At 41.5% G+C, this 24,606-nt stretch overlaps 1 protein-coding gene across 2 annotated transcripts in view; it reads left to right on the top strand.

Annotated features, from left to right (window-relative positions):
- KCNQ3 (potassium voltage-gated channel subfamily Q member 3) overlaps positions 1 to 24,606 on the top strand; it is a 194,217-nt gene that overhangs the window by 140,551 nt on the left and 29,060 nt on the right. For both annotated transcript variants that reach the window (XM_063174317.1, XM_063174325.1), the window contains exons 2-6: positions 16,847 to 16,937; positions 18,683 to 18,809; positions 20,497 to 20,669; positions 22,686 to 22,841; positions 24,196 to 24,306. In XM_063174317.1, the coding sequence (XP_063030387.1) occupies positions 16,847 to 16,937; positions 18,683 to 18,809; positions 20,497 to 20,669; positions 22,686 to 22,841; positions 24,196 to 24,306 (658 nt within the window). The remainder of the gene's footprint in view (positions 1 to 16,846; positions 16,938 to 18,682; positions 18,810 to 20,496; positions 20,670 to 22,685; positions 22,842 to 24,195; positions 24,307 to 24,606) is intronic.

Raw genomic sequence — 24,606 nt, 5'->3', positions numbered from 1 at the left:
TGCAACATCCAGCACAGGTTGCACAGGAAAGTCTTTGTAGGATTAAAGCTTCAGGCCTTCAGAACTCACACTGTAAAATTCAGAACTAATTCTTCTAATAAAACCTTAGCTAAATCCTGCCTGCTCCTTTCCCTGAGCCTTTAATTGCTCTAGTAGGTTTCTCCTGTTCTGTTGGAAAACACATAAAACTACAGCATTAGCTAAAGGCACCTCAATTTATTGGCTATTCCAAGTCATTACAATGAAAAGAGATTTTTTACAGTTGTAAGATCCCTCTTTAAGACTTCCCCCAGTCACCAGAGACATAGGTATTCAGAAGTGGTGGAGTAAAAATCCCCAAGCTGACAGCTAATGAGCTGAAAAAATAAAAAGAGAAAACAACAAAGAAGAATAAACAGCAACTCTGAACGTCTTGAGCTCAGTGCACAGTGACAGTAGGTTTGGGGTCACCTTCCCCAAAGAGGGAAATTACCAGACATTAGAAGTGCTTAGGTCATTGAAGTGGGGAGCTTTTCACATGAAAGGGTTTGGCTTTGGGCTTTGCTCTCTGACTGTCACTATTTCTCTGTGCCTACTGTCTTTCATCACTGCCCTGTCCTTTTCTTCCCTTCTTGGGCTCATGCCTTGAGCTCTGTTTTTTTCACTATTAAAGTCACCAAGAGTTTTGCCAGTAATTTCTAAAAGCATAAGATCAAGCTCTTAATTTTCTTTCATACTCTTGATTCTTTCTAGACTTCATTCCCCAAAGCACAGGTGTTCATTCTGCCTCTCTTTTTGCCTTTTTTTTTTTCTTTTTCTGGTGAAAGACTAAAAACATTTCAAAAAATCAATTAATAATTTGATTTTTCAGATTTTCCCAAGAATTCTGGGAAATTCTCTTTAGGATAGGGATGAGGATCAAGGTAGTTTAGATTTCATCTCTCCTTGAAATAGCAAACCAATGTCTGTAGGGTGGTTAGTTGCCAGAAAATAAATTCAGAATACACACGCACATGCTGACTCCCACATACAAACTTTGCCGAAAGTAATTTGGTATTCATGTTTTAAAATAATTAAATAATTTATGGTTGCTCTCATCTAGGCCCTGTGAACAATGTATGCAGCCAAAGCTGCTAAATTAAACCCTCCTGACTCCATAATGCTGGTACATCAAGCAGATGTGTTCCGGAGTGCTACCCACTGCCTCCATATCTCCTGAATAGCTGCACATAAAGACAGAACATTCATGTAACGCTGTCTATAAATACAGCAGCCAGAATACACTCCAGAGATGCTGTGAGGGCTCCAAAGTTAAGTTTGGTTTGAGGTTTTGAGCTCAAATCAGAGCTAAAACTGATGTTATAATGACTGAATACACTTTCCAGATTTAACATCTTCACAACCCTATTTAATTTCCGTAATATTTTTAGCTCACATGAAAAGATGTTCTCCCTATTCATCAAAAATTATTTTAAACCTGACAGGAGGAAAATGAAGTTACTGATGTCTGCTTCCTTTATTTAGTACTTTTCACTTACATCCTGTGCTCTCACATCAGTTTCTTACATTGGTTCCAGAAGCCAGGCAGAAGAGCTGGTCAGTAAAATTGTAGGAAGATAGAATGAGGAGACAGATGTGCATCTTGGACCTGAAAATGTACGAAGTTTGGTAATGATACAAAATTGGAAGGAGCTTTTGACTCTCTTGAGGGCAGAGAGACCTCAACAAATCAGAGACATGGGCAGTCATCAACCAAGTGAAGTTTAGCAAGGGCAGTCTCTGGATTCTGCACCTGGGACAAGGCACCCCTGGCTGTGTGGGGAATGAGAGGCTGGACAGTAGAGCTCTGGGAAGGGACATCGGGGTCCTGGTTGACAGGAAGCTGAACATGAGCCAGCAGTGCCCTGGCAGCCAGGAGGGCCAACCCTGTTCTTGGGGACATCAGGCACAGCATTGTCAGCCAGGCAAGGGAGGGGATTGTCCTGCTCTGCTCTGCACTGGGGCAGCCTCACCTCGAGTCCTGTGTGCTGTTTTGGTCACCACAATAAAAAAAAAAACTACATTAAACTATTAGAGAACATCCAGATGAAACCATGAGGTGGTCTTGAGGTGAAGCCAAAAAAGATGTAGCTGAAGTAATTTGGATTGTTCAGCCTGGAGAAGAGGGAAGACTCCATTGCAGCTACAGCTTCCTTAAGGGAAGAAAAGGAGGGACAGACAGCAACCACTTCTCTCTGGTGACTGAAGGGAATGGCCTCAAGCTGTGTCAGGGGAGGTCTAGGCTGGATAATAGGAAAGGATTCTTCACCCAGAGGGTAGTTGGGCACTGGAACAGGCTCCCCAAGGAAATGATAACAGCACCAAGCCTGAGATAGTTCAAGAAGCACTTGGAAAATTCTCTGAGGCATAATTCTTGAGCTGCCCTGTACAAGGCCAGGATCTGGACTTGATTATGTTGATGGATCCCTTCAAGCTCATCATATTCTATGATTTCTGATCTTTCTGGTTTATTTCAATGGTCTTCTACTGCATGTGCAAGAGTTACAGCCTCTTCTGCACCTCTGACCTTTCATAGTCAGGCTCCAGGATATAAAGATGGGGTCCTCTGATTCATTGCAAAGGCTACAAGGACCAACAGCTTCAGTCATATGCAGTTACATAAAATTAAGTATTTTCTGAAGATGATATCAGAGACAATCTACTTATGCACTACATTCATCACCACAATGACAGTTACCTCTACAATGAGCCTGAAACATTGAAAAAAGAAAAAGGCCTGTACTGAAGACCAAGTGTTTCAAGAGTGAGACACTAATTATTACCTGCTACAATAAATACTCCCAGATTAGCCTAAGAAATAGATTATGCTTTATGTTCTAGGCAAAAGAAAAGAAAATATCCTGGCCTAAGACAATGCTCAATGCCAGAGTGAAATGAAGAGATATCCCTCCCTGATGCCAAATCTGGTGCTTGGCTTAAGTCAAACTGTGGAAGTAAGATGTAAGAAGTGTGTCATCCTGTGCATCAAAGACTTCCTGGATTTTATTGCACTTCTGCTCAAGCTTTCCTTAAATGATGGCCTTTGTATATGTACTGCTTCTAAGAAACAAAAAGCACAAATATGGAACAGATTTCAGTGGGAGGTAGCAATACCTGAGCCTTCTTTACCCAGGCTACAATGATAATGGGAGCAGATTAACTGTGAGAACACAGGATTTTGTGCCCTCACATTCATTAATTGCTTCTTAGTATGAAAAATTAACCCATTCCACTTCAGTTACCTTTGTCTCCATGCCCTTGATAGACTCATTAATTCTGACACTCTCATACTAAAACACTGTATAATTAAGTTAGAGGTACTAACAAGTAACTGTAATAGTATGGCTTGCTGTTTTACCAGTTCTGGTTCTCCAATTTAAGGTGAGGTTTTAAAGGTGTGTGTACACAAACTTCTTCTCAGGGACCACAGTGAATTTATTTTTTACTCACTGGGATTGAAATCCCATTGCAGAGTAACCAGAGGGATGTCAATGTAAATGTGATAGCTTAGTGAAGAGTGGGCAATAGATTCACATGGCCTGAGCTGCCCCTAAACCCAGTATTGCCTAGGTGATGAGATCCAGCCCAAAGGCTGAGTGTAGGATGGAGTTATCTGAATCTTTCCAGTTTAATATTTCAAGATTTCTCAGTTCCCATTGGGCACCAAACAGTGACAGAGAAGAACTTATCATCTTGCAGAGGTGGAGTGGATGAAGGGGAGAGGAGAACCTGAGGGCAGGTAGAAGCACACAAACCACACCATTGCATGCTGACTCTAAAACAGAGCAGGTAGCTCCCAAAACATAGTGATATGTTTCATGTACACCTGTGAAATCAATGTGGATTTTCATGTGTGAATCATAGAAAATAATCTATACTTTATTTGTTCCAAGATGAATGGAGGTAATTATGGAAATTCATGCATGCAGAAAATGTCTGATCTGATGCACTGCTACCTTATCAATTAGGAGCATTGTGTGACTCCAATCTAGCTAACTTGCTGTACCATGAAAGCAAGTGGAGAGGAGCCAATAACCCCTGAATTCAATCTGGTTTTTGCTGTTATTTCTTGTTTCTCCTTTTATCATCTAACTCATGAAGTTTGGATCTGTGGGCCATCAACTGACTGATTGGGATTGCTGCTCAATTAGCTGATGAAGTCATTGCTGGATCTAATGGTTGCAATTTAAACCCTGCTTTTGAGCAGATAATGGAAAGGTTAATGCTGTAATAATGGATGAAGAGACAGACATGTGCCATTTATTCTCTGCTCTGTAAATTAGGGCACTAATAAAAAACCTGTTCTGGAAATAAATAAACAGATTAAACAAAATTAATAAATAAATAAAGCAGAAAAACCAGAACTACTTCCAGGAGGTGAGAAAACATTTCTATATGACTGCATCCTCCAACATATAGAACTTCCACATGTTAAATAATTACAGAAAGACTAAAACTGATGGGAGTTTAAGCAGTGGAGCAAGGTTGAAAGATGCAACACAATGCACAAAATAACAACTGCAATATTAATTTCTACTGTGCAGGCTCAAGGGAAAAGCTGCTCCTGCGTTTGTGCACAGTGTGACATTTCTTGCATAAAGACAGTGACTCAAAATTCCTGGCAAAACAATATTTGTGTTTGAAATGTTTCCCACACTTTTGTATTCTTCTGTCCTGTGAAGGAAAGAACATAATGATCCTTGCTGAAAGAAGGAGCACAAGTTCCCTCAAGGGTCTGGAGGGTGAAATATTTCTTAGCCTGCCCCATAACTCCAGTAATGGTGTGTGCAGACCTTAATTACATGCTTTCTATTGTGGGAATGTTGAATCACTTGCGTTAGATGACCAGCATCCACATTACATCTGTCTGGTGTACAGCTAAAGCAGGCACCTTGAGATGTATCTAATAACTTTACAAGCAAGCTGAGTACAACCATGTGCTTTTTCTTTAAATGCCACAGTGACCAAAATAGTGTCAGTAATTTAATGGGAAGCATTCACCATGAAACTCTTTTGAATTTTGTTCTTGTGAGTAATTAGCTTTATCATTAGACTTACCAGAGCATCCCCAGAATTCAAATGACTTGAAAACTCGTAGTTACCAGGTCTTATAATTCTACTGGCATTACAGTACTTGGGTTGGGTTTTTTTTCCTAGCTATAACTCTCCTTCTCAGGAGAAGCTAAGCTTTCTTCCTTTGGAAATTCTTACTTTTATAGTTGTCTTGTCTGTGAAAAAACAATAGAATTCATCTACACTTGAGGGTAAAAATTGTACGGGGATGTATTTCTAAGAACAATTCATTATTAATTCTGGCTCCCCAGAACTGCCTGGGACCAGCTCCTTAATTTCCTGTTTAAAAAGAACATGGATTACTTTGACTATAGACCAGAATCCTGAAACTTTTTGGGACTACTGCTGCTGATAAGTAAGAGAATCAATGTACAATCAGTCATGAGCATCTTGATCGAGATTACTCAGAAAACACCCCTGAAACAGTTGCAGCCTATGAGATAAATAATTAAACAATGTTGACAACAACTTCAAGTCACTAAATAGAAATGTGTAGCCAGTGCTGTAGATAGTCAAGGCCAAGATCCCTGTTTAATCTCAAAATTGAGGTTCTGGAGGGATTGTCTGAGTCAACAGGCTTTTCGTCCAAGAAAGAGTTGCAGCCGTGTGCTCACCTGCTAATGTTTTCTGTAGCCTGTGGAGTTCAAAAGGTTGTTCAGCTCACTGAGCGAGCTTTACTGGCTGGCTGGCTGGCTGGTCAGATCAGTCATGCTATATCTGAAAATGGATTTAACTCTCCACCCTTATTGATTCATTATTATGCTGAAGTACCAGTCCCCCTCTGCACTGATACCACAGCAGAAGAATGTGCCAAAGCTGGAATTAAGAATAAGAATTCCTGTTCCCATGGATGTCAAGTAAGAATAGGAAAGTTATGTCAAGACTGTGTCTCACTGTGCTCAGTATTCCTCTGTTACAGACAACTTTCCCTGATTTTTCCTTCTGTAAAATCAGCTCTTCCATCTGGGAGATACACAAAGATTCACAGGTTTTGAGGACACAAACATGGTGGTCCTAACAGAGTTTATTAGCACAGGCTTAACTGTTTTCTAGATTGTATTCTGTACGCAGGACTTCTCGTTACTGCATTTGTTTTCTATTTTTCTAAATGTACTTTGCATATGCTGAAATCTCTGCCATTTTCAACTTATTCAACTAATTAGATTTCTTTCTTCAAATAAAAACAAAAATCTCTCATTCCATATTGCCATTTTTCCCTGAGGGTTTGATAGAATTGTCATTGTTTGAATCTGTCAGGTTAAACAGGGACAATGAAATCTGAGACATTAACGAGTCAGTTGAGCAAAAGGGCCATCATACATTGTGTTGAGAAGCATTGTTGCAGATGCTGGTGAAACATTTCAGGAATAAAAATCGGACAGGTCTGGAAAAGACTGATAACCTCCTCCAAAGACTTCAACTTCAGGCATCAACTGAAGTGCTACATGCTTAGAGATGATCCTTCTGAATTTTGAATGCTGATTAATTGTTTATGGTAATGCAAACTAGCAGAAATACTCTAAAACATCATCAGATTTACATAGGTACAAGTCCTGTGTGCTAATGACACCGTTCCATTGTGTCACTCAGAGTCCTGATGGTACAATGACCTCCAAAGAGCTTATCCAAAATTCACCTCCAGTGAGGCTGTGATTCATTTGACATGCTAACACAACTCATCATTTGCTAATGAATGTGAGCTGGAGATGGGAAAGGAGCACAAATAACTCATCTGCTCCTCACACTTCAGCTGTTGCTGTGTTGGCCTCCACGCTTCATCAGCACCCTGGGTCTGCAGCTGCAGACCCTTCAATACTCTTTCCTAAGGAGATGCAGATCCTACAGAAATTCCACATAACACAGCCTCTGTAAGCACCTTCGCTGAAACACTTGAAGTTATTGACATAGTCTCATCAGTTTAAAGGCAAGATGTTGAGAAAACCACTATTATAAATTTAAAGAACTGATCATCCCCCTCACATTTCTATCCAGACCACATATCTTGTCATGTGCTAAACCATCAAGGCAGCAGCTGACATTTTAGGGTCAAAAGTCACTTTTTGTCCCTCTTTTATTTTCTCAACAAATAGATATTAAAAAAATTTCCCAGTGTTCTTATAGAAGTATCAGAGAAGAGAAGCCCTCAAATATATTTTGAAAGGCAGGTATTAACAGACAGAAGACCTGTGGCGGTGGTTTGATTGGTGTGAGGCTGAGTTACAGGGAGTGGTTTGATTTCTGCACTGAGAGAAAGGGCCTGACATCAAACATCTTGCCATCTGGGGAAGGTGTGACTGGGAGACCATGCTCAGGTTCCCATCTCACAGGGATTTTCATCCCTGTGACGCTGTGCTCAGGGCCAGGACTCTGACACTACTCTTGGTTGATATAATGGAGCCATCTCCTTCAAAACCACAAAAATTCTGGGGCTTGGGTCATGTGTGCCAAGTGCACTGTGAGACTCCATACAGGGCTGGAAGTATCCAGCAGAACCTAGAGGAGGAGCATCTGTTTCCCCATGGAGAAGCAGCATGGGAGTGGAGTTGCATCGTGGTGTCCATCATTACTGGAGAGAAGCCCATTCCTTGGGATCAGACTGAGATAAGGCTCCTACACTTGCTTAAAAATGCTAATTTGCTTTAAAAAGGCTATTTTATCTGAGATAATCTAGAGCTTCTGAGACATTCCCTGTTCTGTTATAGGGAGAGACTAGAACATTAAGAATATTCTGCATTCAGTTGCCTTCCCCTGGCTTCCAGATAATGCTGTTTTTCTGCAATAATGTTCTGGAAATGAGCTAGAGCTGTGAATCCTTGTCAACTGACTGATCAAGAATGCCAAACTATAACCTACTATGGAAGACAAAGCAAAGGTGAAGAGTCTAGTGCAAGAGAAGGTTTATAGAAAAAGCATAAAATCAAACTGGATTAAAAATCTGGTTTAATTTCCAGTGAAATTTGGTCTGTTAACACGGTATTTTGCCTATGTCAATTTGTGTATTCCAAGAAAAAGTATTCCTCTACACCACCACTGCTGTTTTTATCCACAGCTCCTGTGACATAAAGTTTAGCCTTTGCATCTTTCAGCACAGATCCTTTCTTCTCTTCTTCTCTCCCTGTGGATAAACTGAGGGCAGCTCATCCTCTTTGCATTCTGAACAGTAAGAAATCCTTCCCTGACTGATGGATATGAGTTTGTTTTGCAGCCCCACTGGATCTGTGAATGGGTCATAGTCTGCAGACAGATTGTTAAGAAAAGCTGATGTGCAGTGTTGTCAAATAACCTAAGTTGCAGTAATGACTCTGAGCTCTTCACTTATAGAAAAAATTCAGAAAATCTTCCTGGATTTAAAAAACTAACAACTGGATGGTTCAAAGTAAAGATCTGAGACCTTTGTCTGATTTTGTCCAGGTCAGGCAGTGATTAAACACTATGTAGAAAAGATCTATCATCCATTCTAGCTACAATATTTCATGATTTTAGCTGGAAAAGCCCTGAGTCAAGTGCCCTGTGTCACAAGCACAACTGTGAACACCTCAGGTGCAAAATGATAGAGCTCACTGTGGAGTAAATGTCCGAAAATTCAGAGATCCTACCTAATCTGAGAGAACTAAACCATATGTCTGGCTCCACAGGAGCTGCATTATCAGGACACTTCATTGCCCATAATGGAAAACCCACTGAGCTGTACCTGGACCTGGAGTGCACTGGCAGAGTTGTGGGGTGCAGATCATGTGCAGCCATGCACCTCTTCCTCACACAGCTGCAAATCCTTGTCCAGGCTAAAAAGTCTACTGGGATTGGCACCATGCAGCTTTTCCTCTGAATGTTCCACTCCAAGTGAGAGCTGAGATCCTTGCAGAAAGTGCTCATGTTCTCACATAAGGATGACTGTGTCATGAGTTTGAGAAGGCACAGGCAAAGATACAGTCCCAGCTGAAATATATTTTTTTTTCAATTGGCAGTCCCACGTGGCTGAAGTGCTACATTGGGTTAGAATCATTGTCATTTTTGAAAGTATGGGGTTTGCAATGTATGGTCAAAAGTAGAAAAAACCCAACTATCAGTACTCCCAAATGGGTTGAAGTCTTGCATGAAGAGCAAAGATTCTCTTTTCAGTTAATTGTAAGAATTTGTCTGACCACCAAATTATTATTATCAGTTTCCTACGTAGTAACTCTGTATTGGAGACTACAGAGGCTTTTTCTGGACACTGCTGCTTCCATATTAGAAATTCACTTTCAGCTGTTCCAGCTTTGGATGATCTAATATATTTGATGAGTGTACCTGCAAGAAAAGGCAGTTTGGTCAGGTGGAAGAAAGGGTGGGTGGGCTCTTTGGGTTTTTCTGTTTGTTTTCTCTGTCTGTCACAGTCTTCTGATCTTTATTGAATTCAAATGAGACAGTAGAAAATACCACAGTACTGTGTTCAATCAAGGCAGATGTCACAACTGTGTGTTCAGAAGTTACTCTCATTTGCATTTTTTTGAGATTTCTAAAACTTTATTCAGAGGGTATAATCCATTTTTCTCCTTTCTAAAGAAACAATGAAGGGTTTGTAGGGGAGATCAGTGAGACATCCTAAATCTTGTGTACCCCTGAGATTTTGTCATGTTTGGAAGTAAACTCCTAGATCTTTAGTCCCTCTGGACACAGCAGTCTTGGGTGACATTTGAAAAGTTACCTTCCTAGAAATTTTTCTCCAGATGTTTAAGCATTGATATAGATGATTGCTAGTCTAACCTTAGGCTCTTTCTATCATCTAAATTCACTTCTTTACACAGTTTGCAGTAGTCTATGCACTTAACTACTCAATTACAGGTTGGCCTTCAAAGGTCCAGCACTTTTATTTTGCAAAATTTAGCAGAAACTAATGTTGGAATCTTAAGGTTTACCTTCAAATAGCTCCAAACCAATTTTTTAATATCTTTTGGAGAATGCCCTGTCAGAGCTCATTTGATTTGTGGTTTTTGCAGCTGGGGCTGCTGGGTGATGTGGTTTGGCTCTGTGCTGTCCCTGCTCTGCTGCACTGATGGATCACCTTGTTCCTAGTCTGTGTGTCTCAACTCAATTAGCAGCTTGCTGCCAGCCAGAGATAAGCCCGTGGATAGGCATTCTGGGCATGGCAGATAAAAGCCCCCAACAATAGTTCAGTCTGATATCCTTCACTTGATATAAAAATAGAAATTAAAACCACTAATGAAGCAATTCAGGGTATTTAGTTGCAAGTCAGAAGCTTTTGCATCCTTATTCAAGCTGCAGGGGATAGGACACATGCAACCCCTTGGTAGCTAATGCTGTCATTGCCTCTCCTTTGCTTCTGCCATCTGTCCCCCACTCATGTGAGAAGATGCCTTGGTCTCTCATGTGCCAGGAATTTTAGAGCACTTTTGACACTTTTTCCATAGGGAAACAGAATCTTGGTATATAACTCTTGTCTTCTAAGCTGAGGAAAAACAGGCAGGGAAATGTAGTGCTCTGGGCTGTTTTGCAGGCTCATACCAGCAAACCTGGGAAATGTGTCAGGCCATTCTTCTGACAGAAAATGCAGATTGATGGTATCTGTGCTATCTGACACTGCTGACACAAAATGTCATGCCAGACCCTGGGAAAGATGGCAATGGTGGTCAACAGGGCTCAGAAAAAAAGGTTTAGGACTGGGCCTGAAAAAAAACAAGACAAGGGAGGTTTAGCCTGGTTTGGGTAGTACATGGAGGAGAGGAAAGAGGAACCATCTGATATAAAAGCTGTTCTTTTGTACCCTAAATGCCCTGCTGTGAAGCACAGCTTTCCCCTCCCAGGTCTTGATTTTAAAAGCTTTCCAGACTCATGGACACAGCAGTGGAGCCCATTCAGAGGCATTCCTGCCAAAGAGAGTTCAAGTCATCAAAAACCTGGCATGAATAAGGGTTTGGGCTTTTCTGCCTCAGCTTCCTGCTGTGCCAGGGACAATGTCTGTCACTTTGTCACCAATGGACAAGTGTCATTCTGGGCTACCACCTCAGCACCTGCCAGGTCAGCTTGTATGCCAGTTAGACCAGGGCTCTTTTGGGGATCTTTCCTTACTTCCTAGAGTTTCCCTCAGCAACATGTGAAGGGCTTTTTTCTGCCTCTGCTATCACAGCAGAGCAAGAGTGCAATCCAGCTTACTGAGCAAGGCATTTCTGCCCTGTCCTTGCTCTGCAATGGCACTGGGACAGGGATTTCTGCATGGAGCTGTGGGTGTGCACTCAGGGAAATCTGTGGATGCGAGGAAAGAGGAGCCTCAGAACATCCCTTCTGCAGGACTTACTGCTTTTTCTCTTCACTTCCAGGACTTCCACTAAGTTTCTCAGTGCTTTTTCAGGCATCCCCAGCCCTTTTGTAGCCTCACAAAATGTTTGGATTTTTCCTGTCACCCTTATCTCAGTACTGATCTCTGGCCTATTGCTTGGAAGTGCAGAGATTCAAGAATTTAAATATTAAACAGTGAGTATTCCAGAGTCTGTGGAAATCAGGCATGCATTCCCTTCTCTCTGAAGAGCTGTTCTCAAATATTTGGTAATGTCATTTTTTTAGTGTTAAAAACCCTGACTCAAGTTTCTCATTAGCAACCATAAGGCGATCAGTGCAAGATACTGCAGATGTTCTGTGAAAAATGAAGTTCTGAAGAAGAGAAAAAGATGGTGGGTAGGAATATAGAGCAACTGAGAGAAATGTGAGAAAAGATGCATTTTTAATCCTTATGGGTAAAAGCCAATAGCTGAAGAAAATAAGGTTTTTCCAATATGAAATTTGGGAAACTGTGTGGGAATCATGGTTTAGAACCATATTGCTTTGGATACCCTAAACCAAAAATTTAGCAGAACACTGTCAGATTTTCCTTACATATCACAGTCTTAGAGAATTCCATTAGCATTTACCAGGTGGCAGAGCATAATGAAACCAGTGCACAAGCTTTAAGGGAAGAAAATAAAATACCAAATGAAGTAAAGCCGAAAAATCTAAGATTCATAAGAATATTTGGAGACAGAAGAGTCCCAATGTCTTGCAAGAAGCGGTATTGAAGATGAGAGAGCAAAAAGAAATCTGTGCACTGTTGGACTGGGGTGATTTCTTACTAGTAACTGTTCAGTTAGAGGCTGGAGGCTTTCTTACCCAAAGCCTGGGTTATAATTTTGTAACCAGGATCCCTGGCCACATGTAGATGTGATACCTAAATTTGCAGCAAGGGATTTCAGACAAACCAGAAATGCTGTGGCTGGCTGGCTAATTTCTGTAGCAAAAATACATAAACATTATGAAGAGGTGGTGTTTATAATTATATCCAAACCAAGGGTAATAAACATAAGGGGTAGCATTCAGCTGGTTTGCACAGTAAACCTCTCCACAGGAGCTCATCACCAGTCTGTCCTTACAGTTAAAGGGAAGAAATATCTTCTCCAAGTGCTCCTGACCAGCTTGAGCTATTTGGTTTAAATCAACCTGAGCTGTACACTAGAAGCACACATTTCTCTCTCTTAACTAAACCTCACTGAGGCTTAACATTTTGTCCCACAGAACAAAAATTTGTCAAAATTATACCAAATACAAATGTAGTTTGGCCTGCCTATGGCAGATCCATTGCTAAAAACAATTTCATAGGGAAGCTGTTTTGGAATAGATCACAGACAAATTACTACAGGATCTGCTTCTACCATTTTGAAGGAAGGGATGGTGAACAGAAATGTGATGAGCAGATGTAGATATAAAACACATAAAGGTTCTCAGCTAGATCTGTGTTCTATTGGCTTTCAAATGAAAATAGATATAGATGAAAAACTGAAAGAATGAGGAATAGCAAAATAAGTAAAAATTTACCAAACAAAACAGTTCTGTGACGTTCATGCAAGAAACATTAGATTCATGATCATGTATAGTTGTAAATTACTTCTTCTTTTCTGGGAAAGAATTTTTTTTAATACTCTTTTTAACACAACAAAATAGTGCAGATCAGTTAGAAAATAGGTCTATTAAATATGTAATTTCTAAAACTAAGGAAATTTATTGACCTGAATAATATGTTATTTGGGACAGTAACAAAAAAGCACTGCCATTTGGTGGTCTGGAAATTATGCATACAGCAAATTAAAGAGATTTTTAAGGCATAATGCTGCAAATAGGACCCATATAATATGCTGTGAAAAATTATGTAAAATAATGGCAAGGATGATTCTAAAAAAGCTGAAGAGCACAGTCAGATCCTCATTTGGCATAGGTGATATACATTCTTGAAGTCTGGACTGCCACCTGCTGAAACACAGTTTAATAGGAAGCTTTGACTTTATAGGATTGAGTTTTCATTTTAAAACTTGATTTTTCACCCTATTTCTTTCTTCCAACCCTTAGTGCTCTATATCCCACGGATCATTATAAGTGTGAGTAAATCTCACATTTTCTCCCCTTCTGTCCCTTGATTCCCCAGGTCAGTGGCAGTCTTCCTCCTGCTCATCCTCTGTGATTTCAGCAGTTTCTTACCCTGTGATTGTCCTTTTACAATTTTAGAGCCAGACTCAACCGCTCAGCCCACACTGCTTCCTCTACAAAATGAAATTAGGCAGTGCAGACTCAGGCATTGTCCTGTTGCCAATTCTCTTTATGTTTGCATGGCCACCACATGGGCATAGGTGTGCCCAAAATAGGGGCAGTAGCAGCAAGAGGAAGATGAACCTTTTTATCATTGCTGAGCAAGGGGGACTGATGAAAGAAGGGTGGAATCTGAGTGACATCTTCCATAGAAAGAGGACACAGGAAGACTTGCAGGCTTCAAAACCATCAAGATCCAGACCAGAAGAGGCTGAACTGCACAGCATCAGTGCAGATTAAAGTTGATGGCATGCTCTGAGTTGCAGTAATAATTATTGCAGAGGCTGAGGAGGACTGCTGAGATGTGAGTTGATTAACTTGTGGGTGTTTGCAGTTGGTGTTTACCCTTCAGCTGTGGTGCAGCAGGAGGAAAGCAGACCCTTCCAAGATGTGTTATGGGCACTACCATGGGCTTTTCATCCCTTCTTACCCCAAGTCCTGCAGGAAGGAGCCCGGGGTGAGGCTCTGAGGGCTCCGTGGGTTTGGGGCCTGCAGCTCCCCCTCAGCAATGGCACCTCTGAGGGGCTTCATGCCCTTCTTGAAATGGGGGGTTCAGGCCACAATCTCTTCTCAGGTTTGCCCTCAAGATTACTCACAATGACTTGTGGTCTTCTTGTGATCCTCTCACCCTACTTTTAGAGGGTGTTTTGTCCTGCATGGCCTCTTGTCCTCACGGGTGGGCTCTCACTGGAGCTGGGACTTGCCGCGTGCATTGTGCCACACAGAGGAACTGAACAGGCAGCACCCCCAACAGCACTGAGCAGATGTTCCTTGGTATCAACATCAGGGATTTTTATTGACCAAACTCTTTTACCACTATAAGACCCCTTTCCTTGTATCAAATACATGGCTGCGACCACCTGAGCATCTTCGAACTGCTTTGAGCCTGTTCCAAAACGAGGGAGCTGCAGCCCCTCGCTCTGTGGAGCACCGGTACCCTCTAGTGGTAAAATCGCGGGCATTTTTATGCAAAAAAGATGATTTCACTACTAAGTTATCTTCTGTCTTCCTTTTGGACAAAACTCTGTACATCATCTTTAATTGACAGCAGTGTTTTTTTTAAATGACATTGTAATTTCATGCCTTTAGTTTAAGTACCTATGATGTAATGCGATGATGTAATTTCCTTGGACTGCTCTCAGTGTGTTTCACCTTTTATTAAATCACTAAAATTATACTTGTGAGCTGATGGGTGACTGAATTTTCACATGGTATAAAGAAGTGGCTGTAGTGGAAAGTACGAAGGAGCAGCTGCTCAAGGCTTTAAATGGGGTGTTGGTGATGCTACCACTCTAAAGGCTGTAGTGTGGCAGAGTATAGGTGGCTTATAGTTAATCAAAGAGATCATGTTGCCTTTGTTTAGTTTTCACTTGTTTGCTCTTGGAGGTTCTGGACAGCTGGATCATGGGTCTTGGGAAGCCAAGGAGCCACTGGTTTTATAACTGCATGGAGGGGACAACAAGATATTGTGTGACAAAACTCAAGGGCATGGAAGGAGCACTACAAAATTGCTACATGAACTGCCAAATGTCTTGAGAAGCAGTAGTGTGGTTATAGGTAGATGCAAAAGACATATTTTGGTCTGTTTCCTACCAACTACATAACCCATGCTCTAGAGCAGGGCTGAAGAGTGGGAAAAGGTGAAACTCGCCAAAGAAATCCAAAATTATTTAGCATGAGCAAACACATTTACCTCTGTTATGACCTTGCTCAAAATGGCTGATCTGAAATTTTCCTGGCATAAGAACAGTGAATTTCAGAGAAGCCACTGCAAAGTAATCCTTCAGGGTTTGCTATGAAGTGTTTTACTGTTTTCTTTTCCTTGCATGTAGGGTGCTAGTGGACTCTGCTTGGAGGAAATTCCCCCAAAAACCATCAGGACCTATCTGGAGCTCACCTCTGTCCTTTCACTCCAGCTGCAAATAATTTACACATTCTCAGAATACCCCTCTTTAGCCCTAGGTTTTCTCAGACATGAAGGAAATGAAAACCCAAGGTTTTCATGTTGCTGAGCTGAGTGCCTTGTTACTGCCTCCTCTGCAGGCTCTGTCTCTGCTCACCCAGTGAAACAAAGTGGAGTTTTTCTCAGCAAGAGATGAAATCACACTACAGGAACCAGATTGAAATTCAAAGCAGGTAGTACACATAAACACAGCTTGATTCTTCACAAGCTTTTTTCCCTGGGTGATTTCAGTACCTAATGCCTATCATTTCTTTGATGTACCCTAGTTATGAAAGAAGAGCATCCAGAGCTTTTACAAAGACATCTTTCTAATTTATTCATTAAACTCAAAATATTTCTATGGCCACCTGCCCCTCTGTTCCTGTGGATCAAGTTTTGGAAACACATTAAAATGCCCATGATTTGGGTACATGAAGTACCAGAATATGAGTTTGCCCCTTTTCTTCACTTCTATAAAAGATTTTGAATAGCTTGAACCTGGGAATAATTTTCCAAAGCAGATCAATTAGACTGAATTGGATTTGCCAGCTGTGGGAGTTAAATTTTTAGTCAAATCTCTGTGTTCTGGAGCCTCATAGGCAGAAAATAACACAGGGGCAATGATTTATCATATACTTTGTTTACTGGAGAGCAGAAATTTATCCTCTCTTGTTACTCTTTCAAACCTTTTTGTCTTTTCATCTGCATAGAAATGAGTGCAAAAAAGAGAAGAAAAAAGAAAAAGAAATGAAATGCAGTTTTCAAGGGAGGATTTGTTCCAGTGCTGCCTTGTAGTGAAGCATTTTCTCTTTCCCAGGCCTCAGGGTGTGCCAGGGAGATCCATTGGCAGTAACTGCAGTGCCATTCTGGGCAGCACACAGCTTGGAATGGACCTCCTGAGCAACGCAATCCTCTGCATATCATGCAAGCCCTTCCCAAAATGCACTATCACCCATCTCATTCCTGAAGAATGTGGGTTGATTAAAGCATGTCTGTCCCAGCAACATTCTGACTCTGGATTTTGCTATGACTGCCAATTCCCCCTGCTCCAACCTGGTTGAAAACTTCTGATCTTCATCAGAACCCACTTCATTCTCACCAACAGGGAGCAGCCATCCCGTGGAGATCTCTGCTCATGATTTTTTAGGCAATATCTCCAGTGCAAATAGAGAAGGGATTAAAAATGCTGTGCTTTTTATTTCATTTCAGGTTTCTGATTGTCTTGGGGTGTTTGATCTTAGCAGTCCTGACAACTTTCAAGGAGTATGAAACAGTTTCTGGAGACTGGCTCCTCTTGCTGGTAAGTGAACTGTGGCTGCTGCATCACCCTGGTAATGTCCTGGATGAAATCAGCCCCATCAGCAGGGATAGAAACTTGCTCCCAGCTGTGCATGCAGTGAGGCTTCTGCTCCTGCTCCTGGAGCAGTGACTGTGCACTTACATATTGGAGAGTTCCCAGTCCAGTGTCAACACCAACTGAGTAAAATGTAAGTGAGGTTCCTGAACAAAAAGAAAATGAGAGCAAAGACCCTATCCTGAGGCTTTTAAACAATGGCTTTTCAGCATTTGTCTGACAGTCCTTCCATCAGATTATCAGGAAATTTGCTATTGACCGTGCCAGATCTAAGCACACTTGAAAAATATTTTTGGAGGAATCTTTCAACACTTTTGATTCATTCTATAGTATTCTATTAATCCTAGTATTTCTTTCAAGGGAGGTCATCAGAGTTGGATTCATGTTTTTGTCCAATAGCAGCATAACTGAAATTGCTGCAGGCAGTGCCTTTGAGAGAAAATATATTCACAGCAAACACATTCCAGATTGCTTGTTCTATAAATGCTGAAGTTCATGCTCAAGACTTTATTTCAGCAAGGCTTCCCATTTAGCAGAAGAATTAAAAAATAGAAAAAACCCTCCCTAAATATAAAATTGCAATTTCAACATTTTATGAAAATGACCCTAAAAATGAACTTTCTTTGCTCCCATAGCTATCATAAAATACAGGGCACAATGTCTCACTTAACCTGGCCTTGTTTAAAGTATCCCTAGGGAAACTGCACACTAAAATTAGTTCCAGGATCTCAATTTCCATTTCCCCTTGTACCTCCAGAGACATATAGATTCAAGCAAGAGCTAAATGCCAAAAGGAATGAAAGGTGAATTCCTCTTGCATGTTCTTTCTCAAAACGTGCCTGAATGAAAACACCTTCATCCCTCAGGGAATGGGAAACTTGCTTTTGGTCTCTGTTACCCTGCTTAGGCCCATCTTTCACATTTGAAAAAGCCTGAGGTTACCTATCTTTCCTTCTCCTGTGCTTGTTTTTACATGGCTCTCAGCAGCTTTTAGAAGCTGTGGGCAATGAGCATGAGGAAAAGTCTCCTTTTCCTTCTTGCCAGCAATTCACAGAGAGGAAAAGTAACCATGTGTCCCAGGCTGCCCTTGGCACCCCACCCTGCTGAGCACCTCAGAGAAGCTCTTTGCTCCCCATTCCCTTCCCATGCTTAGAAAGGGTCTGGAGCAAGGTGGAAAATCCCATTCTTTCATCCACCAGGAATTTAAGGGTATAACATATGCCTTAAATGTGTCTTACATATGTCTTTATCACTGCTTTAAAGTTATGACCACGTGAGTATCCTGTGTCCTGCCCTGTCTGGACAGATGTGGCTGCATGAGCTGCTGGTGGCTGACCCTGGGGGTGGGCACAGAGTGCCCTGGAGACTCTGCAGTCACCCCTCACATACATCTCCTCATTTTGTGTGGAGCAGGAAGTCTTTCTGTGAAGTGATTCTCCTTCCAGGGTGAGCACTTCACTTTTACCCAACAGCAGGGGCAAATCCTTCCTGCATGGTACTTAGCAGGCTGGAAAACTGTGTCCCCTCTTTGCCTTGCCTCTGCCACCAATCTCGATTCTCCTCCACTTTTTTCCTCTCTCTTACACATATCCTCACACTTGCACCTCATCTGTTTCCTTCAACTGTATCCTTGTGTTCAAAATTACTGCAAAACTTGTGAGACTAACAATGTTGTTTGTGTCTCGATACAGGAAACTTTTGCCATTTTCATCTTTGGAGCAGAGTTTGCCTTAAGAATCTGGGCTGCTGGCTGTTGCTGTCGCTACAAAGGATGGAGGGGGAGACTCAAATTTGCCAGGAAGCCTTTGTGCATGCTGGGTAGGCACCTACTCTCTACTACTGTTTGCCTCATTAAGGTCCCTTTTCCTTTTAAGCCAGTTTGGGGGATATCAAAAAACTGGTGATTGGCAGTGCAAAGAGCACCAAAATCATATCTGCCCTTTATGCCAGGACTTCTGTCCTGCTTGGAGCAATTATTTCAAGTACCCAGAAATAACTTGTAGTTAAGAGACACTTGGCTACCTAGTAAATGAGAAAAAAAAAATGAATCCTTCTACTCTTCAAATGCGTTTTTCTTGTCCTGAGCCCCATTTCACTTTTCTTAAGCTCATCCTCAGGAAGACTCTCTCTGCCTTCAGTTTCAAACCTGACTCTATACCATCTTCCCCAGCTCCCTTTCATATTTGTGTTTTGTTTTACAATTGTATTGTTGTCTGTATTTACAAATAAGTATCTTTGTGATTTCACCCATGTTGTCTTTCAAGCTTGGAAGGCACTGCCTATAATTATCCACACAATTACTCATTATTCATGTTTGAATACCCTCCTGCAACTACTCATTATATCCACAAACCAACCAGCCAACATTCAGGAGCTCAGTCTGCCCTGAACACTGGTCATCCCCATTCATTCACTGATTTTAGGATACCCTCAGTTGTTTCAACTCTCTTCAGGCCAAGCACTGGGTTTTTTTCTTTATTTGTACGGCACATAACATTCTGAGCCATGGTGCTGAATGAATACAAGCCTCTCCTTTTGTTCATCTCATGGATCTAAATGGTAGACAAAATTGTGACAAATTTTCTTTGTGCATCTATGCTATCCTCAATTTAGTCATGCTCCTTTGGGTGCTACTGTTGTACAAATACTTATATTTTAGTAGGCTTGGGAAGGCAGCAGATGTGAACAAGTGGGATTGATTCTGTCTCATTCCTTCTCAGTAACAGTGTCATCTCACTCCTGAGTATGAATCTTCATTGATATCTGGGTAAAAACCAGAAGATATCCTGGATTTATTAAAATCATCTCTCATTTGCCACTGGTACAAGTTTGTTTTGAGAATGATTGGAAGTGAATAAATCTGAAATCCACTTTTTTGGCTGGAAATAGAATATAAAGACAATAATCAAAGACTGAGTGCCCAGAGCATGTTTGAAGCTGTTTGGTGCCACTTCCTTCTTGTATGTGTATATAGGATCAAAAAGCAGGGGGAAACAAAAAAAAGAAAGAAAACAAAAATAATTTATTCACATTTCAAACCTCTTTAGTTATCAGCAAATTGCTCCTGTGAGCATTTTCAAAAAAATAGTAGTACTGATTACAAGATTTTAGTGGGAAAACTAAAAGAAGAAGAATAAAATAGTAATGGTACCATCAAACCTGAATTTCTCATCTGCTGACCTGTTCACTGTGGTGTTCCAGTGGCACAGATGAAGCTAAAGCTGATTTTCTGTCAGGATTAGGACACTGTTCCGTGCATCCCTAAGTGAGCTCAGTGTCTCTGGCCCAGTGCATTGATCTGTAAATAGATCCCAAGGCTTTCCAGGGGGTTCTGTGCCTGATACTGATGTGTGGCAGCTGCAGATATCTGATTAATTGGCAGGAGAAGGCATTTGCAGGCAGCTCTGAAACTCGCCTAGGGAAATTTGCAGCACAGCCAGATGGGATTAAGAAGCAGGTGATGGGGCCACTTTTGTTGGCAGGCTTTGTCCTTTTTGCCTTGCAGATATCTTTGTGCTGATTGCTTCAGTGCCAGTGGTTGCTGTTGGGAACCAGGGCAATGTTCTGGCAACATCTCTCAGAAGCCTCCGCTTCCTTCAGATCCTCCGGATGCTGCGCATGGACCGGCGCGGCGGCACCTGGAAACTTTTGGGATCAGCCATTTGTGCACACAGCAAAGTGAGTGAGGAGCTTGCAGGGCTCAGATGGGACTGAGGGGGAAGATTAAAAGGGAAGAGAGGGGATCTACAGGTACAGTAGTGCCTTGGGGTTATGTTTAGCAGTTCAAAATACAGTTTTGTTCTTTCAGGTTTATTCCCTTTTCCATTCTCTGAACCATTTTGCCCTTTGTTTTACCTGTCTGTGCTCAATAGTGATGCTGGGAAATGAGACCATGTTCATTCCCACATGTTACAACAATAATTTTGCCTTTACTGTGAATGGAAAGCAGGGACATCCCTTTTGTAGTGAAGGATGCTGAAATCCTTGACAAAAAAAAGCCTGGGAAGTTGCAACATGTTTGTAGTGGCGTCTCAGACTTGTCTGATCAACAGATGGAGTAGGTCTCTGAAGGGATGGAAAGAGGCTGAGTAGCCTGAGAAATATGCACAGAAATGTGGTTTCCAAGGGAGCTACAGGCAAAATTTTTCTTTGGAAGCTTAGGTCAGACAATACAGAGATGGATACAGTGGGAATCCTGAAAGGCAAAAATTTCTGAAGTCATCTTTGCTTGGCCCAACTTGGTGCTGTAGTCAGACATACCCTGTCTTGCACCAGACAGGTATTTGTGTTCTTGCATTTTCACAAAACACTATTACAAGTCAAAAACTATCTGCTTAAAATCTCTGTTTAAAATATCTGCTATCTCATCCTCTAGATGAGATTTCTCATCTGCACAGGATATAGAAAAATGACATATACTCCACTACATACTGCTTTTTCTTACCCATGAATGACATTCCTGACATCTTAGGGGGTTTTGAAGGTTAAAATGCCAGCTGGCATAGCATATTTAGACGTTGCTTCTGTGCACAGACTAATGGGGATGCCCACCATGCTTCATTTCTTATGAACTTCTGCCTCTTCCTCATATAAACTTGCTACAAGACAGGTGGCAGATAAACACTTATGTCAAAAATGTTTCTCAGGAAACAGATCGTGGAAGAAATCTGTGTAACAAAAACATTGTTTAGAATTGCTAAAGGCTTCATTGTGTGGGATTTCGTTCAAGTATTACTTGTTTGGTTTCTCACCATGCACTTTTAGACCTCAGCTGGCTGGGGGAGATTAGAAGGGGTTGTGAGAACTTTGCTTTACTGGAGACAATGACAAAATAATTTTGCTAATTTCCTTCTGTGACTGCACACCAGAAATTAGCTAGGAAAGTTTTTCACTTATTTCAAGTTTCAATTATATAGTTATCAGCTACAACTTTTTTTTTTTTTTTTTTTTTTTTTTTTTTTTTTTTTGTCTCAATACACTGAATTGAATTGGATGAATGACTAATATGAATGATAAAAATGAATTGGAATATTGATTTTTTTACCTACCTCTGAAGACCTAAAAAACAATTTTCTGCCGTTTTTCAGATATTCTGGCATTCTGGGATTTTAACTTGGGTGGCTGCATGCCCCGCCTCTATGGGGCACTCCACTTTAATCATTCTCTCTACAACAGAAAGTTTGGGATTTGTTTGCACACTGAATATTTTCAAGGTCTGTTCCTATTGCATGAATTCAATTTTAAAACATCATTCATGATGGGATCAGCTTTGTTATGGCTGAAGAGATGGAAGTGCCTCCTGCAGCCTTGGCTCTCTGGAGGTAGGGAGAGGGCAGAGCTGTTGGTTTGTTTGCCAAGACTGACCAGGGCCAGGGGCAGAAGGAATGGAAAAAGCCAAGGTCAGGATCAGAGCCCTGCATCCCCCTGTGCCATGGGTGCAGCTCAGCCCTTAGCCCAGCTTAACGCAGAGCCACAGCTGCAGATTCCTCCAGGCTGCTCCTAAGGAAGGTTCTGTGTGAGGGCCAATTCTTGTAAATCTCTGCATTATTTCCCACTAAGTGCTGAGCTGGGCTGGTCGTGGATGTGACCACAGCCAGCAGTGACAGCTCTGCTGTTACCCTCTGTGCTTCTCTCTCCTCCTGTGGATATTGAGGCTCTTTTCAGCCCCTCTATGTTCATCTGTTTCTTTTGCAGGAGCTCATCACTGCTTGGTACATTGGGTTCCTGACACTCATCTTATCCTCATTTCTTGTTTATCTGGTTGAAAAAGATGTTCCTGAAAAAGATGCTAATGGGGTGGAGATGAAAGAGGAGTTTGAAACCTATGCAGATGCACTGTGGTGGGGGCTGGTAAGTGACGCCAAAATTACCTCATACACTTCTTTAAAACTTCATGTCCAAGAAGAGATAAAGTTTTAGGGATTACAGTACAAGTGCTGCTATATCTGGGTGAAAGGCACATTACACAGGAACATTATCAAAGTAGGGGTGCCTCTACAACCAATTGACAGAACCTACAACCCTGCTGATTTTCAGGTTAATTTTCAGAAAATGGCCCTTAGGTGCTTAATTTCCTTCAGAAATCAGTCTGTGTTCCTGGTGCCTGGGAAATCTCTTTTAGAGGAGCATCTCTTTAGGTGTAACTGCACTATGGGAGACTGAGCTCTCATGCCAGCAGTGTCCTGCAGTGAGAGCTGTGTTCCTCAGAAAATGGCAGAGCCAGAGGTGCCCAGTGGATGGGTCTGTTGGGCTGTCAAAGAGCACCAAACATTTGGGCAGTTGAGGAAGACATGCATAGCAGGTTTAGTTCTTATGGAGGCAGTGACTGAAGATATCTCTGGGTTCAGATGGAGGAAGTAAAAAAATATTTCTGGAAAGGTTAACATAACAATTCTCATGTCTTACATGCATTCCTCAAAGATCAGGGAGTGCCATTAGTGGTAAAATGCTGAACAAGAGGGACTTTTGATACATCTGTTCTTGTCTCTTCTGATTAAGAGAGGAGTATTGGTTTGCACCACTCATTCAATCAGATATTCCTACCATTCCAGAATTCATGTTGCTTTGTTACTGATAGTTGAGGAAGTCTATGTCATGCTGTGACTTAAATTCAGCAGCATATTTTTTATTCAATGTAGTTCACTCATAAATATAAAATACTCCCCTTCCCCCATTATTAGTCAAAAGATACCAAGTGTTGCCTAGAACACCTGGATGTTTCCATGTCCTTTGATATCCGGGACACTTAGATGGAGTCTCAGTGATGAGAAAATGTACACAGCTGGAAATTAACAAATGTGCCAGAAAGGAGAATGTTTTCACAAAGACATCTTTGTTTTAAAAACACCAGAACTTCAGGTAGAGCTAGTTCTGACAGGTTATTAAGGGTCTGCAAGCTGTTAAAAGTGGCAAATCCCATTCCTGACTGTGTACTGATGGTGAGCAGGAGATTTATGTGGAGTTCACTTGCAGCAAATGCACCTGAAAGAGGCAGCTGCTTTGAGACCAAGGCCATTCTCCATGCAGTGCCTTGGAATTATGATGCCACCAAAAAATTGGTTGACCCATCCTCAAGATCCTATTCCACCAAGCTGTGCATGAGCATCCTCAGGGCTGAGTTACATACACAGCTTTCATGGTGGCATTTACACAGAGCTGTTGGCTTTGTTTTTCTCACATTAAACCCTGGTTCTTGTGCCCACAGATCACCCTCGCCACGATTGGATACGGTGACAAAACCCCTAAAACATGGGAGGGACGGCTGATTGCAGCCACCTTCTCTCTCATTGGAGTGTCCTTCTTTGCTCTTCCTGCAGTAAGTACCTTCCCCTCCTCTGTTAGACACAGCCCAGCTCTGTGCACTTGCAAAAAGAAGGTAAATTTAATAAAATCACCAGTGGAACCAAATCTCTTTTAAAGAAATACTGCAGATTCTTGAGTGGGTCTGTATCAGGAAATGGAACTTGTTTCTTCCCAGCTTTGCACCGAGCCTATTGGGAATAATATGTCACCCCAATACTCCTCAAGTCATTATGTGGGCATTGCCTGACAGTGCTAGTTGGACAGGACAGAATTAAACCAGCAAGTGAACAATATAGGAAATCACAAGGCAGTT

This window comes from Melospiza melodia, chromosome 1, assembly GCF_035770615.1.
Source record: "Melospiza melodia melodia isolate bMelMel2 chromosome 1, bMelMel2.pri, whole genome shotgun sequence".
Taxonomy (NCBI): Eukaryota; Metazoa; Chordata; class Aves; order Passeriformes; family Passerellidae; genus Melospiza; species Melospiza melodia.
This window is presented reverse-complemented; position numbering and strand designations above follow the sequence as displayed.